Genomic DNA, 17,120 nt, shown 5'->3' on the forward strand with positions numbered 1-17,120 from the left:
AATTTACCACAATAGTGAAAGCAAACCCTACGTGTATAACACGGTTTGAAGGAGAGTATTATCCACAGGAAGTCATGAATTCTTGCGCTAAGAAATGAGGCTGAATTAATGAACTCCAAATGGAAACTCTAATCAACATTAATTCTGATTTTAGAAAAAATATTACTACAATTCTCATAATTTTAGAATGTCAATTCTTGTTTTAAGATAGTCTTGTAAAAATCAGTCAAGGGAATTAATTTAAATTTTGTAAGGACTGTTTTCACCTACATTATAGACTAAATGTCCATAGAACTTCTTTAAATTGGAATTTTTTGTAAATTGTGGAAAATGCACAATTATCAGTGAGCCTGTCAAACATGCCATTTTAATACATGATATAGAGATGTCTCCCTAAGCGAATGAAATATTTAACTTTTCTCATGCACTATTATAGTTTTCTTAAGTAGTGTGTTCTTTCTTTCTTTCTTTAGGATGGTTCAACTATGTTGATAGAGGCATCTAAAGGTGGTCATACTAGTGTGGTTTGCTACCTGCTGGATTATCCAAATAACTTGCTTTCTGCTCCAGCACCTGATGTCACCCAGCTGACCCCACCGTCCCATGATTTAAACAGGGTAAGAGGCAAGCAGTAATGCAGGGTGTGATTTCATTTGTCTGTGTGTTGAAATTTAAGGTACTAAAGTTCTAAGTAAATAAGTTATGAAAAATATCTGGAAACATAGGTATAGCACATTTTGTAGGTTACTAGATGAGCTTTTTTGAAGAGATTCTAGCATTTGAAGTACAAAATGAAAATCCTTTGGTAGCTTCTGCCTATTTCAAGGAGGAAAAAGATCTTAACGATGGAAAATAACACTTCTTCAGTAAGAAATGTTATTTTCATTTGCAATCAACCGTGTCTTAAATTTGCACTGCAGATTTATTATGGGTTACCATGTTCATTATGTTGAAATGGTTAGAACGTTTTCTTATGTAGAAAAAAATTGTTTCTTGGTGAAAAAACCACATCCCTAAATGATACAAATTTCATTGGCTTAAGGGCTTATGAGCACAGTGCTATGTCAGCAGGGGAGCATTTCCCTCTGATGGTTTAGGTGGTTTTATGTCGACAGGAGAATTCTATTCTGTTGGCATAGAGCGGCTCTATGAACTTTCTTACAGCAGCATCAGTACAGTTATGCCACTCTAAGTTTGCTAATGTAGACACGGCCTAAGAATGTGACATGCTTAGGACCCATATTAATAATAGTATGGGACAGTTAACAGCTAATGGCACTGAACTCAGTATATGAAAAGGGATTAAACAGTATTTTATTTATATTATGCATGCCACTTTTGTAACAGTGACAATTTGTTAATATTTATTGAAGTATAGTATCTAATTAAGTATATAGGAAGAGAAGAAATCTAACCTGTTAGTGTCCAATGTTTTAGGCTCCTCGTGTACCAGTCCAAGCACTGCCCATGGTCGTCCCACCCCAGGAGCCTGACAAACCCCCTGCCAATGTCGCCACAACCCTTCCCATCAGAAATAAAGGTCAGTTCTAGCCTACTTTAAAAACATCCTTTCTAGATGTAAGATTTAGGGTTACTTTCATTTTTTTTTGGTTGACAAGTTCCTGTAGACAGTTTTTTCTGGAATCAGTCAAGGGAATTAATTTAATTTTTGTAAGGACTGTTTTCACCTACATTATAGACTAAATGTCCATACAACTTCTTTAAATTGGAATTTTTCAAGAAATCTGCCTCTAAAAATATTGCGGAATGTGTGGTTTTCACACATTCAAGATTCACATATGTCACTTGTCAACTAGTATCTAATAGTTAAAACTTTAAAAGAATTGTCACTGATCACTGTTATCAGTAATTTTGTAGTGTGGAATTTATATCACCTTAGGGGATAGTAGTTTAGCTATATTTAAAAACAGAATTTCTTGATTTTTGTGCTGTAGAATGTGACTTGGGTTCTCTTTGCAAAGTAGTTGTAAATTTGGTGTTCATTTTTGACACATTATCTATAACATTTTTGATGCACTTCTACATTAAGAATCTCCTGAATATTTTTCTACCAAAAGCCACCAGTTCATATTTTTTAGTATGGATGGTATATATGTGTGTAATATATCTGCTTTTGTAATACTTTACAAATTAAGTTCTGCTGGAAGAAAATGTGTACATCTACAGTTAGGAATACTGGCTTTTTATTTCCCTTCCATTCTGAACTATTAATCATTTTTCTTTATAAAATGTACTTGTTACAGTGTTGGTTTAAATGATTGACTTGTGTTAGATTATACAGTGCACTGTCCTTTTTTACGTGAAGACTGAATTCTTTCCCTCTCCTGGGGTGCTCTTCAGGGAGGTGTGGAACTCAATAGATGTCCATTCAGAACATGCTAGTTTGTATTTTAATGCTTTATTATTTGGGATTTTAATACTGAATGTCAAGCGGATAAAGCTTGACTCCTGGTATGAAATTTTTAAATATTCCTATTTAGATTAGATTTGTTTTTTAAGCCACCAAATCAGATTTATGAAGATGAGTCTTAAACAAAAAACCTATGCCCATCAGATAACTGTTCTGCTTGGTTCCTTGGTTTTTCCATTCATTTATGATTTGACACCATCTGCAAACTAAAATATCAATTCTAGGGATGGTATCTTCCTTCCCCCCCCTTTTTTTTGTATTTTGCCTACCACACAACTTGAGGCAGTCATTTTTTGTTCAGACATTTAACTACTGGTGAAACAAATACCCTAAAAATAATTTACAAAGCTATTCTACGTGATGTATAATAATCTGCTGTTAGATTTGCAGGCTAATCTCTGAATTAATATTATGTGCAAGATATGGCTTTCTTCATAAGAGTCTTACTGTACAGTTCCCCTTCTATGTGTGCAGTACGTTGGTGCATAACTGTTGTCCATTTAAACATCCTGATAGTAGCTCTATAATGAGGATGCCATTCGTGTGCACTTCCATTGGTTCTGAGGGGGTTTCTTTTTCACACAGCTGCTTCTAAACAAAAGTCCAGCAGCCATTTGCCAACAAACAACCAGGATGTACAGGGTTACGTCACCAATCAGTCGCCAGAGAGCATTGTAGAAGAGGCTCAGGGCAAGTTAACAGAGCTTGAGCAGAGGATAAAAGAAGCCATAGAAAAAAATGCTCAGCTGCAATCCTTGGAATTGGCACATGCTGATCAGCTTACCAAGGAGAAGATTGAGGAACTGAACAAAACGAGAGAGGAACAAATTCAGAAGAAACAAAAGATTTTGGAGGAACTGCAGAAAGTAGAACGAGAGTTGCAACTGAAAACACAGCAGCAGCTCAAAAAGCAATATCTAGAGGTGAAAGCGCAAAGAATTCAGCTTCAGCAACAGCAGCAGCAGCAGTCTTGCCAGCATCTGGGACTACTGACTCCTGTTGGGGTTGGAGAACAACTTTCAGAAGGAGACTATGCACGATTACAGCAGGTGGACCCCATCTTGCTCAAGGATGACCCTCAGCAAACTTCTGCGCAGATGGGTTTTGCACCTATTCAGCCTTTGGCGATGCCACAAGCTTTGCCTCTGGCAACAGGCTCCCTACCTCCAGGGTCCATCGCAAATCTTACAGAACTGCAAGGTGTTCTAGTTGGACAGCCAGTGTTGGGCCAAGCACAGCTGGCAGGGCTGGGGCAAGGAATTCTGACAGAAACTCAGCAAGGGTTAATGGTAGCCAGCCCTGCTCAGACCCTCAATGACACGCTGGATGACATCATGGCAGGTGGGTTTATATTGTTATGAGCAGGTAGAATTTATAATTTGTACTAAAAGCTAGTAGAGAGTATATCAACTTTTTTCCTGTTCCGTTTTATACTAAATACCACAACAATGAACTATTTTGGTATACTGATCTTTGTGCTTAGGGCTTCAGAATAATAGTTCATTTTCAGTAGTCTTCGGTAAACATTTTTAGATTGCAGGATTGGCTTCCCAAAATCTCAAATGTCCATTGCCCATGTGACAGGTAGGTATACTGTATGTGCAAAATGCCATCTTATTTTGCAGAGTTGCTCTCGCCACCGTTGGAGCTATGGTACTATTGCAGCCCATTTTCAGATGTGGAGCATCAGCCTGACGATACTGTTCTTCAGTGCTTGTACCTATTTATTAAGAAAAAGATTTCATATTTGAAAGAGTTCCATCAACTAGCATACTCCAAGCAAGACCATTTGGCATAGATATTCTCCATTCGGTTTTAGAATTAGAACTGCCATAAATAAACTTTTTAATTATTTAGGAATTGAGCCATAGGTAAGAATGAATTTTAAATAAGCCTATATCTATTGTTAAGAAATACGCAGATTTAAATTGCTTTACCGTTATCTAAGCATATTTAATTTTTCCAAATCTCATTTTAAAATAATCCAGTATAAAGAAATTCATACAGATTAGATTTTTCAAACAGGACACTATGAGTAAAATAGAGTTTAGACAGAACTGGAAGTATAGAAGGCTAGCCGTGCTGATTCCCTTATAGCATGTTCTGCAGCCAAATAACATTTCATTTGTTGCTCCCCTTCTTAATTATACAACTTGTCAGTTAAATATTAGTTTTCAGTCTATTCCTAGTAAACCTGTAACTGAATCTTTTAAATTACCATTGAGGGAGGTCAACATGTATTCAAACTTGATTATAAGTACAGCTTTACTAATCTTGAATTAAGAAAAATATTAATTATATGGTACTAATTATTGAGTTGTGCCATTTGGGATGCATATCAGTGGAGGTAATCTATGATATCTGTCTCGAGGAGTAAAGTTATGTTGTACCAACATATTGCAGCAATTACAGTAGCATTATCGTATAGAGGAGTGAAGAAAACAATACATGGAGAATGTTTCTAAATATTAAGGCTAAAATTTTCAAACCTGGGTGCCTAAAACTTAGATTAGGAATAGTAGGTTCATTGTCACAATGTCTGAGCCCTTTCAAATTCCATTGAGGTCAGTAGGAGTTAAAGGAATCCAACACCTTTTGCAAATCAGTGTTCAGAAGCTTTGCTTTTCAGAAGCTTAAACTAGTCAGCCAGGCTTGAAAATGTCAGAAGGCAAAAGTTAAACTGAAAGTTCCAGAGAAGAATTCTCTCCTCCCATTCCAGTGAGAAAAAGGAGATGTGGTGATTTCCACTGGGATACCTAATACCAGATGGTGCATCTGTCAGATGAAATGGTTACAGCTTCTAAGCAGTAATTACATGTAATTACACATACTGAATTTAAATAGAACCTAAATTTAATTTACAATGTAAAATATATTATGAAATATAATTACATGCAACTCTATTTAAATATTGAGGATTCACAAGTCTATTTTGGGGGCACACTTCTATGAAAAGCTAGATTTATTTACAATTTATATCTGAATCAAATACATTTCACATTCTTAAGTCCCAGTTCTACTTATAGCAATGTGTGTGCAGTGTTCAATGAAGTCTGACTGAGTCGCATGTGTGGAAAGTTTTCAGGATCAGTCTGAATTTCTGTAAAGTAAATTTCAAATCACTAAGCCACTAATGTTAAAAAGAACCCATTTTTATTTGTAAAAAGTGAACATGGTACAAATAAGTAAACTTCAAAATGCTGTACAGTTTAAGTTGCAAAGTCTGAATTCAAGGTGCCATAATACATGCGATGAATTTGGCTCAATGCAATGCAAAGTAGAATATATTTGCTGTGTACTCCATAGACTTCATGGTGTCTCTCCATGGAATGTTTGAATCACTAAGACTTAGGGATGGTGTCACTTGAGGTACATCTACACATCCTAAATTCATAACTCCGGTCATCTGAAGAAGTGGAAGCTTGTGATACCATCTACATGTTTTGTTAGTCTATAAAGTGCTACCAGACCTTTTGTTGTTTTTTAAGTTTATCCTGTACAGACTAACTCTGCTTCCCCCTGAAGCCACCAGAATTAAAGTTTGTCTCCTCAAATGCAGTGTCGCCAGTTTTTCACCTTAATTACTTGAGGTTGCAACAAATGGAACCCCTTTTAGAATGTCAACTGATAAAATAGCTTTTAAATTTTCACTTTTTTGAATGAGAAATTAAAACTAAGGTAGCATTGGAAAAAATCAGAAGGATCCACAGCAGTTTGTTGGGTTTTCAGCACTTCTCAGGAGTAGACTAGAAATAAGAAACAGCCTATGTAGTTGAGTTTAAGAATGACAAATGTTAAAAACAGGTCATTTGAAAACTAATTTTTACTTGTCTATTAGGACCCGAGTTCAGGGTTCATGTTTAACCTGCAAGAATTGGTGAGAAGGCAAGGAAGACCCTTCCCTGCTTTCACTCGAGGTGCTAATGTCATTATTTCTCATGCTGTTGTTAATCTTAAATCCAGATCCTGATGAATAAGAGTCACATCAGTTTACTTATAAACAAACATATTTTAAATATTAAGGCTATATATGTAACCTGTGAATTATTTAGCATGTAAAAACTATAAATGTATATTTTTAATAAAAAATAATTGCAGTCCATGCCACTTTAATTTGTAACACCTTCTCCCTTGCCTTGTGCTATTAGGAGACTTCTGCTCCACTCAGGTTTTTTTGTAGTTTTCTATGTTGAGGGTTGTCTTCGATACCTTCTGAAGAGAGAGAAGAAAATTGTACATGACTTCTAGTCAAAGGTTTCAAAACATTTTACAAACAATAAATTTAAGTTTCACAAAACGTCCTTATGAGATCAAGTTGTGTTTACAACCAAAGTGGGTCATAGGAAAGAATAAATAACTTGACAAACTCTACACAGTAAGTAGGAACCCTGGATGGGAATAGAATGTCAAATTTCTGAGATGTTTTGTAAATTCTAGAAATGCTTCTGAAGATGTCTTAGAGCAAATTACTGCAATAGCATTTTAATGTCCCTTAAGGATTTTTAGTGTATGCTATCAGTATTACAAATAATGTACAGATCTCTGTATTATTATTGGTATGTATTGATGGTGTGCTCTGGAAGTTACTGTGAAGGAACAGTAAGCACAACTTAATTACATTTTATTGGTCCATTGACTACAAGATGTGGACTTCCTGGAGGAACAGAAATTGATGTAATGTGATTGGTTTTAACTTTTAGGCTTGACAATTGCATGAAAAGGCCACTTAAAAGAACCAATATAAATATAAAATGAGGAACGTTCACATGTTTCAGCTTCTCAGGCTCCATGTTATTAATCTGTTACTATTTAGGAGTGGTATTGTATTTGCCAAGTGATAGTCACAACACATTGTCTATTTACTATTTCAGGACGTATTGTGAATATGTAATTGCACAGATCCATAAAAGTATATTCTAGGAACATCTTTTTTAATCTTAAATTCCGAAACCTTGACTCTTCTACAAAATATTTGAAAAATACCAGAAACAAATGAGTCACAGTAAGATCTTTAAACAATTAAAAAAAGTTAGATAAAGCTAATGAAACTCTTGCTTGTCTCCCTTCAGTCTCACATATCAAATTACAGCAGTGCAGTATGAAAGAATATCTCTGTCACTCTAAGTTGGCATTGCAAGGAACATGAACTTCATGAGAATAGAATTGTGTGCACTGTAACAAGAACATCTCTAAGAAAATAACTAATGTTCAGCATAGTGCAAAAATTTCAAAACGTTGAAGAAACTAAATGAACAGTATGATCATTTTTTCTATACAAAGAGTACCAATTCTTAATTTTAAAAAGTGCATATCATTATCACTTTAGTCAAGAAGAACAGATATATTAACTCTTCAAACAAATACATGTTGACGTTCCTCATATATGAGCACAATGTTCCCTTTTAAAATGTCAAGCTTACTTTCCTGTATAGTTATTTGATAGAACTTCGTGCTCTAAAACAGGTTTTTATCTTACACAGCTTTCACTCAACTTACTGATTCTTGTGAACTTTTCTTTTTTTCCTTCTCTCCTGCAATATTTGGAGTACAGGCAGTCCCCGGGTTACGTACAAGATAGGGACTGTAGGTTTGTTCTTAAGTTGAATCTGTATGTAAGTCGGAACTGGCGTCAGCCGCTGCTGAAACTGATCAGTTTCAACTGCGGCTGAATCTGGACGCCAGTTCTGACTTACATACAGATTCAACTTAAGAAACCCAGGTGTCCCCAAGTCAGCTGCTGCTGAAACTGATCAGCGGCTGATTCCAGGAAGCCTGGGGCAGAGCAACTCTGCCTCGGGCTTCCTGTAGTCAGACGCTGGTCAGTTTCAGCAGCGGCTGACTTGGGGATGCCTGGGGCAGAGCAGCTGGGGTGCTGCTGGGTTGCTCCAGCAGCGCGGCTCCTCGCCGCTACTGGAGCAACACAGCAGCACCCCAGCTGCTCTGCCTCAGGCGTCCTGATTCAGCCGCTGCTGAAACTGACCAGCAGCGGCTGAATCAGGACGCCTGGGGCAGAGCAGCTGGGGTGCTGCCGGGTTGGTCCGGAGCGGCGCTGCGGGACCCACCCGGCAGCCCCCAGATGCTCTACCCCAGGGGTAGGCAAGAAAAGCCTGGTCTGCTGGGGGGGGGGGGGGCACTAGCTGCACCCCCCCCCCCCCCCCCAGCAGACCAGGGAGACGGGGGTGGTGAGACCGCCCAAGTCCTCCATGGCTTTGCTCCGTCTCCCTGGTCTGCTGGTCGGGAGACGGGGAGCAAAGCCGCGGAGCACGCCCGCAGGGGGAGAGCTCAAGCGCGCCCGGGCTGTCCCGCTGCAGGCGTGCTCCAAGGCTTTGCTCCCCGTCTCCCTGCAGACCAGGGAGACGGGGAGCAGCTTTTCTCGCCCCGGAGGACGGGGGCGGCGGACCGCGGCGCATCTGGGTGTCCCGCCGCTCCTGTCCTCCGGGGCGAGAAAAGCCCCATTCGTAACTGCGGATCCGACATAAGTTCTGGAAAAGGAAGCCAGTGTAAAGATTAGTTAAATAGACCTGCTGATAGCAGTACGTAGGAAAATCAGATATAAAAATCCAAATACTATACTGCAATTGTCTTTAAGCTTCTATACAAATGAAATTGGTCAAGAGTACCTAGGTCCTGCTTTCAAAAGTGATTTAAGAACCTAACACTCATTAACTCCCAAAGTAACTTTGAAAAGTAACTTTTGAAAACCACATTTAATGCTTTTAAAGATTTATCCTACATTTCAACAGGAGAAAGAAGAGTATGTGGCAGATCTGGCTGCAGGGCATACTAAATGCTTCTAATTTCTGTGTCATTTGCAAGAGAATCTCTTCATTTCCTGAACATCCAGTCGTAGATGTTCGGCTAACTAGTGACACAGATATTTATACTTACCCACATTAGTCAGAAAATTTAAAAAAAAAAGTGGTGTGAGTAGGGAATTAATTTTGTTTTGCTTGTTTGTGATAGATGGAAAAAAGTGCCTTGATAATAAAACCCTTAATTAAAATAGTTAATGTAAAAATATTTCTAAGTTTTAGTAAAGTGGGCCTAGTACTCATTTATTGCTGGAAAGATAATATAAAGACATTTTTGTTTATTGAATGCTTCTTAGTTTTTGTTAGAACACTTTAGATGAATGGTTTTGTTGGTTGCCTTTAGGGGGGTATGCTTTTGAATGACCATTTCAACTTGATCAGGAGCTTTCTGGCATTTCAAGTATTACCCTCGTGATTGTTAGGCCTAAAAATTAACACGTTTTTACCTTTTTCTCATTTAATAATTCTCAACTTAACATGTATCTCCAGTGTCACAAGACAGAAAAAGATGTTCATTTATAACATAGTGATAGGTTGGGAATCAAACTATTTTGAAGTTGCCTTTAACTTCAGGGTTTAAAGTACTTTGTTGTGCTTGAAAAGTTCTGTTGTATAATCCATAAAAGGCAATACATTCGGAGTTTGGGGTTCTAGTTTTGCTGGCTTTTAGAGAAATTTCATATGTGCTCTGACATAATGAACAGATAATTGAGCAAGAGTTCTAACTCTGAATTTCCTCTTTGTTCTAAATCAAACCTCAGCTATTATTTTTAGGTAACATCTTTATGTAATAGGGATAATGAATCTGAGCTGCTTTTAGGTTTAAAAAAAAAAAAAGACCCCTGATGAACATGAATACTTTGAGCTGAAGCTCCTGGATATGAAGTTCTCTGGACTAGACTTCCCTGAAACCACAATTCTTTTTAATATTCTGTTTAACCTGAAATGACTCTCATACTACACCTTGTCTTTGGGCCAAATTATCTCGGATGCAAGAATTGAATCCATATCCAGTGATAACTTTGTAATGAAATACTATGGAAGACTGATTTCCATTTCATTAAAGGTATGAGTTGCCATTCTTTAGCCATTTAGGTGAAACTTAAAGAATTAATAACTGGATGGCATTATTTGTAAGTTTGTTCTGTATGAAGTAAGTTGGTGGTTCCCATCATAATTAGCATTTCCTGTTTCCCTTGTTGGCAATATCAGTAAGAAGGCCAAAAATTGAGTTTTTACAGAGATTAAATGTTGACCTCTTTGGGCTGAAGTTTAGTCAGGTTGGTGGGATGCTGTGATGAAAGTTGCATGTCTGCTGCCTACGATTTTACTGCTGAATAAACGACTTCATTGTGCAGGCCTGCTAATCTGGCATCTCTCCCATGTATTAGACCAACTTCAGAGAAGAAATTTTAAAATGTTAGAAGCTTTAAGAGTATGGGGTAGTGTTTTCAGGCATAGCCACTCTGTTTTATGTACTAAAAGAACAGTATAAATTTGAAACACACATTTCTTTAAATTCTGTGATTACTGGAGCTACAAGTAACACCTCAAACTATTCAAAAATATACTTGATTTTTTTTTCAAATCCATTATGCATTTGACAGCACTTTGTAGATCCTCATTTTCATAGCTGTCTTATATCATCAGGGAGGTTCATCAAGACCCTTACTAACATAAAAAAGGGAGAGCAGAAAAATCCATTAATTCCTAATCTGTACACAGAATACATTGTTTAAAAAGGATACTTTACCAGAAACTGGCACAATCTTGAATATAAAAGGTTCTTTAGGAGAATTTTGCATTCAAAATGCTAATTATGCTATTTTGATATGCGGCAAAAATAGTATTTATTGATGGTTTACTTTTGCCAGAACTTTTAATTAATACCATTGGCAAAAGGATTTTTATAGAAATGTTCAGCTTCCCCCAGAACATGTAGTTTATATTTGATCAATTCTGACTGGTCAGGAGCTTCCACTCTATCATTTTTGCTATTTTGCTTTAGTGTCTTGTATTTTTAGTATGATCTCCGGGACCCATCGTTACCCCAAATATATAGCTTTATCTATTTACTCTGGCTGTGCTCCAGTCTCTTTTTAATGGTATGTAAGCTTTGATTCAGTTAATCATGTACCACTGTGAATAAAGTATCTGATCAGGAAAAGTACTATTTTCCCCCCCAGAGGTAGCTTTCAGAAAATGCCGCAAACTTAACATTCACACATTTCTCCAGTTTAAGTTGATATCAGATTTGTTAAGGCCAAAGAATTAAATGTTTAAAAATGATATATTTTCAAAATACAATTTCTAAAGACCATTACAAATGTTTCTGGTATTTCATTGTCTCCTTGCTGTGATGTTACATATCTAAAGAGTGCATTTCACTTGTACTAAATGTAGTCATTCTGTTCAACAGCAGTGAGTGGAAGAGCATCTGCAATGTCAAACACTCCTACCCACAGCATTGCAACATCTGTCTCCCAGCCTCAGACGCCAGCGCCAAGTCCTATCATTTCTCCTTCAGCCATGCTACCAATCTACCCTGCTATAGATATTGATGCACAGGTAAGCCTGAAATCAGTGCAGCACACTTGTGGTGAAGCTATTTTCTGCTTTGTAATGAATGAATCGCCATCAGTAAACAGTCCTGATTTATATTTGGTTGCATTCTAGACAACGGGGTGGAATATAAAACTCAGCATATTTCAGTGGGGCAATTGCATTGTATTCTCATCTAGGCTACACAACAGGTGGAAAAAATGCAGGTATTTTGTTTTATGACTGACCATTTAGTTTTCACTTTCTCTGGTGCAGTATTAACTGATAAATCCTGTGATTAAATATCATTGCACAAAGCTTTCTGTCTGTGAATACACACAAACTCTCCACAGCTAGCCAGCTTGACTCCTGGGTTGATAGGAATCAACACAGCCTTTATCTCTAGTAGGGATTTAAGTGACTAGTCGACTGGTTGACTACCTGATAAGCGTAAGCTTATCGGATAGTCAAGTAGTCACTCAGTGTTAGGGGGCGGGAAACCAGCTTTAAAGGCCAGTTCTCCCCAGCATCATCTCCGCGAGGGGGAGGGATGGCAGATGCATCCTACTAATGTGCCTCTCCTTTTGAAATGTACAAGAGCTGCCTGTTGCTTTTGTACATTGCAGAGGGAGAGGCGCAGTGGGATAGCGAATGTCCCCCTTATCGACTAATTGAGTAGTTGATGGAAATTCCATTGACTACTCGATTAGTTGATTAATCACAATTTTTAACATCCCTAATCTCTAGAGCCCTGTGCAGATACAAAACTGTGTATCCGCAAAAATGAGCCGAGGATATCCGCATCCACATTCAGGGATACAGATACCTGCGGACATAAATTGAATATCCATGGATTTGCAGGGCTCTAGTTATCACCATAATAATCTGGGATCCATTGCTGCCTCTGTGTGCTAACTCTGTGGTGTTCCCAGTACTTGCTAGCTTCTGTAACAGAAGATAGAAGTTGGTACCAAACTTTAGTTCTCTCTGCCTTGTGCTGCTACATGTCAGCCAGGAGCTGTTTCTTCTCTCCCACCCCTACACACACACACACATTTTAGAAAGATTTGCTGTCAGAGTGGAAATAATTTGTTTTAAAAAGTGGGAGATGATGCTGCCTTTTATTAAAGGTTCCATCTAAAAGTCTGTCATAATCTCAGTAAAAGTTTGTATCAAATAGCGGAGCTTTTATTTTTTGGCACATATACATCATTGAATAAGCTGATCATTCTTTAATCAAGCACTGATAGGATTTCATTATAATATCGCTCTATTATATGGGCCCCAGAGTAATGTCATAAACGATGGATGCATCATTCCGTAATGGTTGATAATTAGAAATAACAGAAAATATAGAAGTGGTTACTTAGAGAGAGTGGATGCATTTTACAAAAATCAAAAATTTTAAAAGAAGGGGCCAAGGACATTTTAAATTGAAAGGAACTGTTTGTATTAAACCTGGTCCGTTGCTCATATAACAAGGTAGTGATTGTGTAATTCTAGCACTTAATGGAGTTTCTCATAAGAGCTGATCACTTAACCTGACTGCATGGCTCTCAGAATGTTTCCTGGGATCTGAATTTGACAACTATTGTGTTTAAAGGATTTGTTTTTCAGTGAAAAGTAGTTGTTTTGAAGAAATCAGTCTTTACATTGTGTCAGAACTCTGTCTTGCTGCACAGGTTACTTTATATCTCCTTGCTTCCAGTACTGCATTTCTTTAGCATAGTTTTCTAGGCCATGCTAAAAATGTTAACAGTTGTGGACAGCTTATTTCTGGGGAGTGTCAACTTTGAGTGCTTACATTCCTATTAAAAAGGAAATGGAATTTTTTTTTTGTTCTGAATTAAAGACATTTAGGCCAAGATATCACTCTTACCTTGGGGAAATGGAAGAGGGCAGTTTAAAGCCTTTTTCTGGGTCTTACAAAACTTTACACTTTTTTTATTTACATTTTTGAAATCCTGTTGTTTTTCTTCTTTGAAGGATGGAAGTTATCCTTGATTTAATTTTGTTAAGTACCAGGCCTATTTTATCCATTCTTTTACTAACTAGAAATTTAAAATTCAGTTACCTGTAAACTTTGTCCTTATTCTTTTTGTCACACACTTATTTCCGCTTGCATGTTTCCCATCAGGTCCTTTACATTGTGTTTATCAGTAAATGTTGACACTTAAAGTAAATCCTGCCAATTGATTTGTGTTCTTTTTAAGGTCTTATGCTTCAGAAACACTAGCTATAAGGATGAAAATGAATTATTTGCAGATTTGCTATAGTGGGGTAAAAACTAAAAAATCCACACATTTCTTAGATGGCAACAATTTCAATGCATATTGTATTTGGAGTGTAACTTGCAGGACTGGAGTTATGATCTTTAAAGATTAAACATTTTTTCAGACGTATCTTAGTTCTTGAAGATGCTTATTGAACCTCTGTTTAAAGGGCTGACTTCAGAAACTTGATATCTAATTTGAGGAAGATTACACCTCTTTTTTGAAACTATAATTATTTTTAAAAATATTTGGACTTTTAAAAGATTTGTCTTGTAACAGAGGTACAGGTTGCATCTTTGGGACCTGACCACAGAATTTGTGTAACCGAGGGAGGTCATTGTTGTCTAGCAGCTTTACCAACACTTCCACTGCTTATTGGGCTCCTGGAAGACATTTAGGGATACATTAGAGCTTAACAGCACAGAGCACTGAGAGACAGGACTGGTGGTTGTAAACAAACTTTATGGGAAAATTGACGAAACCCATGATAAGTGGGCATCTGGGTAACTAAAATCACACTGGATTAGAAGTTCAATGTATACATTTAAATCTTGATGCAGTAATGATGGTGGAATTCTAAATTGAAGGAAAGTGTATTTTGCTATTTTGAAGTATGTGTAATTTTTTTCCTTGTAGACGGAGAGTAATCATGATACAGCATTGACTCTTGCTTGTGCTGGTGGCCATGAAGAATTAGTACAAACACTGCTAGAGAGAGGAGCTAATATTGAGCATAGGGACAAAAAAGGTAGGAATTTCAGCATATTAATGTGTGTGAATTTCATTTAGAGTGAACTCCAGTATCTTAATTACGGTAGAACAATTATATGCTTAGAACCTGGTATTAGGTACAATTTTGCATTTATTGTGGACTTTATTCATGGTGACCCAATTTTCTTTCTATTGCTATAACTAAAGTTGTTAAAGATTTAAAAATAGATGAAGAGAGATTCAGATATTCTTTATTCTGTTTCAGGATTTACTCCTCTTATTTTAGCTGCAACAGCTGGTCACGTTGGTGTTGTTGAAATCCTGTTGGATAATGGTGCAGATATTGAAGCGCAGTCGGAGAGAACTAAGGACACACCATTGTCTTTGGCTTGTTCAGGGGGAAGGCAAGAGGTGAAGTGAAAATTACTCATGTATAAGGCACCCTCTCTGTAGAAACAGGTTTCCAGTTGCATGGTTTAGATTAAGATCAAATTTATTTTTCCTACTATGGGCAAAAAAGATACCTAGACTTCTACAGCACCCCAACTTTAAAGGACTGTTACTATTAAAATATATAGATGAACTGCAACCTTACTGAGGATTGGTTATGTATTATAATATGAATATAAAAAATTAATTCTCTTGCACCAGAGTGCTACAGTAATCTAGAATCTTTCTGCAAAATGTAAGTCCAACTTGCTTTACAGTATGCAGCACCTTGACCAATTCACTTAGATATGAACATTTAAGGAACACATGCCTATGAGAAACAAGTTATTTCTATTGTCCCCTCCTTATTGTGCATCTTCTGGTAACAGTTACAGTATCTGTGCAGAAGCAGAGAATCAATACTGTATTGCTTTTGAGAGTTTTGTGCAAAATGAAGTGGTAAAAATAGGATGAAGGCACATCACTGGTGTGTTTTGTTTTCGTTTTGTTTTTTTGTCCTATCCCAGCATTCTGATTGAAAATGGTGGATGGATATTTGTTGAGCATATTTAGTTAAGGGGGAAGGTCAGAGTGCTTCATTGTAGGGATGGAGAAAATTGTGTATGCATAGGTAGCTGAAATACTATTAAATCATCATGGTTTGCGGGACTCGCCACATGGAGATGAACACTGTAGTCTATTCCACACGCTTAAAGAAATTTCCTTTGCAGAATGTCATTAAATTTTTTTCTCAAATTTGTAATTATCCAAGCCAAAACTGTTTTATTGTCAACTTTTTGGGACCATGTCTTTTATTAACATTTTAATTTTATTGCCTTGAAATTTAGGAGAAATAATTACAATGGTGATCTTGTTTTTCTGAGACTAGGGACATGGTGTGAAAGATTAAGAAAGTTCTTTATTTTAAAAATGAGTGCTTTCAAAGCAGAGGCCTGTTTTTTTCTATAAATGTTTATTTGGTGTATTCATATGTTTAGAACATTTTTCTCCAGTTAGGTTTTCAAGTTCAAGGAGAGAATCAAAAGTAACTTATTTTGTAACGTTGCAGGTAGTGGAGTTGCTGCTAGCTCGAGGGGCAAACAAAGAGCACAGGAATGTTTCTGATTACACACCTCTAAGTCTAGCTGCTTCTGGTGGCTATGTGAACATCATCAAAATCCTACTAAATGCTGGTGCAGAAATTAATTCTAGGTAAGTTCTCTCTTTCGTTTCTACTCCCTGCTCGTTAAATCTAAAATAAAAATTCCCTTGGTGACTGTGAAACACAAACTCATTATTCCTAAAGCTTTTAATCTTGATACAATATTTTTAAAAATGTACAGCCTGCCTAGTCATTGCTTTACTTTTTGCCCAGTTTTAGATAAGCATGGTTTAAGTATACTTTTTGAAGACCTATACAATTTTAACTCCTGTTCTTTCTGCCTCTTCCTTCAAGCTTCTCTCCGTGTTTTGCTACAGAACTCATAGTACTCTAGTAAGGTTCCCTCTAAGCTGCGCAGCAGCACAGCCCTGCAGCTGCTTAATGAGCCCCACTAGGGGCTTAGGGCTGCCGTACATGGAGCTGCCCGACTGGAGGAGGGGCACTTCTCCTTGGGCTACAGTGGCAGCTCCCTGCTCAGGACAGAGCAGTTTTTCTCTCCCAGCTGGTAGGGAGGGGATGTGTCCCTACTGGCTGGGAGAGATTCGCTGCTCTGCCCTCAGCAGGGAGCTGCCACTGTAGCCCAAGGAGAAGTGCCCCTCCTCCAGCCAGGCAGCTCCATGCGCGGTAGCCCTAAGCCCCTAGTGGGGCTCATTATTCCTTTCCCATCCCCACCTCCTCCTTTTCTTCCTTCAAGGCACCAAAAGGTATTAACAATTTTATATAAAAAACTGTTAGTATGTATAAGTTGCTAAATGCAAAAG

General features: G+C 37.5%; 1 protein-coding gene across 9 annotated transcripts in view; it reads left to right on the forward strand.

Annotated features, from left to right (window-relative positions):
- ANKRD17 (ankyrin repeat domain 17) overlaps positions 1–17,120 on the forward strand; it is a 135,603-nt gene that overhangs the window by 91,004 nt on the left and 27,479 nt on the right. For 5 of the 9 annotated variants that reach the window (XM_075929381.1, XM_075929383.1, XM_075929384.1 and 2 more), the window contains exons 13-19: positions 474–617; positions 1,438–1,540; positions 3,017–3,772; positions 11,663–11,811; positions 14,694–14,805; positions 15,034–15,179; positions 16,267–16,409. In XM_075929381.1, the coding sequence (XP_075785496.1) occupies positions 474–617; positions 1,438–1,540; positions 3,017–3,772; positions 11,663–11,811; positions 14,694–14,805; positions 15,034–15,179; positions 16,267–16,409 (1,553 nt within the window). The remainder of the gene's footprint in view (positions 1–473; positions 618–1,437; positions 1,541–3,016; positions 3,773–11,662; positions 11,812–14,693; positions 14,806–15,033; positions 15,180–16,266; positions 16,410–17,120) is intronic. The other 4 variants (XM_075929382.1, XM_075929385.1, XM_075929388.1 and 1 more) reach the window with 2 other exon arrangements.

This window comes from Pelodiscus sinensis, chromosome 5, assembly GCF_049634645.1.
Source record: "Pelodiscus sinensis isolate JC-2024 chromosome 5, ASM4963464v1, whole genome shotgun sequence".
NCBI classification, from domain to species: domain Eukaryota; kingdom Metazoa; phylum Chordata; order Testudines; family Trionychidae; genus Pelodiscus; species Pelodiscus sinensis.